This window comes from Pristiophorus japonicus, chromosome 13 (assembly GCF_044704955.1).
Source record: "Pristiophorus japonicus isolate sPriJap1 chromosome 13, sPriJap1.hap1, whole genome shotgun sequence".
NCBI classification, from domain to species: domain Eukaryota; kingdom Metazoa; phylum Chordata; class Chondrichthyes; family Pristiophoridae; genus Pristiophorus; species Pristiophorus japonicus.
Window position 1 is genome coordinate 170,872,295 of NC_091989.1, and position 2,834 is coordinate 170,875,128.

The 2,834-nt window shown below is 45.4% G+C and overlaps 1 protein-coding gene across 1 annotated transcript; it reads right to left on the minus strand.

Moving 5' to 3' along the window:
* Positions 1 to 641: 641 nt before the first annotated feature.
* On the minus strand, positions 642 to 2,323 carry LOC139278348 (forkhead box protein C2-like). The gene has a single exon (XM_070897018.1). It carries the CDS (start codon positions 2,321 to 2,323, stop codon positions 905 to 907), a length of 1,419 nt encoding a protein of 472 aa, XP_070753119.1. The 3' UTR covers positions 642 to 904.
* Between the last annotated feature and the right edge of the window lie 511 nt (positions 2,324 to 2,834).

Here is a 2,834-nt window from a genome sequence, read left to right on the forward strand (position 1 = left end):
CAAAAAAGATCCACCACGTCACTTTAACGTAAGGCAAAAAAAAAACAACACTGATTTATTGTGGGGTTTTTTTTCCAGATAAATACAGCAATTAAGATCAACTGAACTCAGAAAGGAAATGTTCTTAAAACAATCCACTACAGACTGAAGTAGTGCTCACGGCACCACGGCCTGGGCCGGCAATGCAGCACTGTCACTTTTTAAAAAAAGAGAGATTTCGAGTTTTAGAAAAATACTATGCATCCAATAAATTAGTTCTTTGGTTTTAAACGGAGCAAATATATCGATGATAAGAACGTAATAAAAATTACACTGTACAATGCACATGGCTATAAAACTGAGGTTGAATAACAGTTACGCTTTGGCACTTTACAAGGGCTGGGAAACATTAACAGAAAACGACAACATCCAGTGAACTGAACTTGAAAATATATTAAATGGCTCTGTAACGTCGCCTCCATAGAAAATCGTACAATTTACATCAAATATAAAGTTGCATCAACACCCAGACAAAATGTCAGGAGAAAAAAAATCTTCGCACTTGAAGATGGAACGTGATTGTATTGAACAAATACTGCATGAAGAGAACATACAAAGGTATCACTACAATATTGGTCCATTAAACAGTTTAGACCCTACATTTGGCAATTGCCATTTTTCTAAACTTTAATTATTCAAGTAGGTTTCCCTTATTTTAAGAATTTTAAACAAAAACTGTGTTTTACGTTTTCAAACTCCTTATACATACTTTCTAACTACAAATCCTCAACACGTTTGGCCACTCACAACGCACTTTGGAAAGTCTCAGTCAATATGTTATGTGCAGTCCTAAGTTGTCTTTGCAGTTTTGTTTTCAGCTCCCAATATACATTTTTTTTTAAAGATAGATAGGTTGGTTTCTAAATCAATACTTATTGCAGTCGTAGGCGTATGGACCTGAATGGCGGTATACTGACGGTGTTGAGCGATAAGGGATTTGACAGCTTGTGTTCCCGCTCACCTGATGGTCACTGAGGGCTGAGCTCTCAATGCCGAGCCGGTGGGAATTAAACATCTCCCGCACATTGGGGAAAGTCTGCTGCTGGCCGCCGAACGTGTGGCCCGAGAGGTGATTGAGATCTGCCCCGTGGTTCAGGTACCAGGAAGCGGCCTGCCCTGCGCCCCCGGGCTGCTGATGGTGGCTCGAGGTTAGGACACCTTCCTGGCCTGTACTGAGATTCATGGCGTTGAGCGAGGAGCTGGTGCTCACCGAATGATCTGATATAGCATCCTCCAAGGTGGTAGGCACCAGCATATGGCTGTTCCTGTCGCCCGCGTACAGACTCATGGTTCTCATACTGCAATGGTAACTTCCACTGGAGTCCATATTTTGGCTGCACGCTGGGCTGTAGAGAGATTGTTGCGTTTGAGGGTAATTCAGCGGCAGCGAGGATACCATACCAGTCCTGCTGGAGGGCACAGCCACTGGGCTAAGATCTCCTTGAGGAGATGTCCGTAATGTCATAATATTTTCCACACTAAAGCCGGACAGGCTGTTATTTGGAGGGTTGTGGTCTGGGATGGAGCTTTCTGTGGAAACCGACGGCGTGGAAGCAACGCTCCGTGGGCTGTCTTGCATCATGCTACTGTTATCTGGGCTCTCTAAGCTCTCTACTTTGGTGATGACAGGCATGCCCGGGGACACCGCTTCGTTCTTGACCACCACCTTCTTCTCCGTGCTGTCCTTGGAGGTGTCGGTCTGTGAAACGGCCGCCTGGCCCCCTTTTGGGTCTTTCGGCTGGCGGTCTCGCTCTTCCTTGTCCTTCATCGCGTCTTTTTTCTTAAACCTCCTCCTCCTCCGCAAGAAGCTGCCGTTCTCAAACATGTTATAAGAGTCCGGGTCCAGCGTCCAGTAGCTGCCTTTACCTGGCTTTTTATCATCCCGGGGCACTTTAACAAAACACTCGTTCAGAGATAAGTTGTGGCGGATGCTGTTCTGCCAGCCCTGTTTATTTTCACGGTAAAATGGAAAGCGATCCATGATAAACTGATAGATCCCATTGAGAGTAATTTTCTTATCAGGCGCATTTTGGATTGCCATGGTTATCAGGGCGATGTAGCTGTAAGGAGGCTTGACCAGGTCTTTGGGAGCCGGCTGTTGGTGGTGATGGTAGGGTCCGTAGGATCTTGCCATACCTGTCGTATACTGATCGTGCCCCGAATACACGCTCATCGGGGTGGGCATGCTGCCATAACTGCCGGCGGCTCGATAATAATTTTGGTCGCTGAGGTAAGGCACAACTCCCAGAGCATTGGGGTCTGACACTGGGTAACGCGCCTGCATCGTCGCTGCTAAACGGGGCGATTTTTTTTTCCGGCACAAAAAAATTGCTGCTTGGAACTAGTTATTTAGAAATAATCTTTATTGGTTGAAGGCGTGGATCCAATTTTAGTCCTTGATTAAGAGCGCGCCCGTAGATAGTCCTAAAGGTTTGGGGAAGTTTCAAAAACTTTCAGGCGAGCGAGTCTTTTACGGCAGGCTGACTCCGCCCCTTCTGGAAACTTTAAACCAATCAGAATAGGAGTTGTAGGGCGTTAATACATGTCCACGCACGTAGGTGGCGTAATTTAAAGTGAAACAGGTTTCACTGATGATAGCGGGAAGGGGGGGGGGGGGGAGAGAGACTAACCAAATTAAGTAATGTAAATAGTTTAGGTATTATTTAGAATCGAATTTTGCACATGCATTTGAAACCTATGCGGAACATGATATAAGTCAAAAAGGGGTTTTGGATACATTGTTATTCATCGCGTTGTCTTTGCGTGCGTGCTTCGCACGTGAAATTAGCTATCAG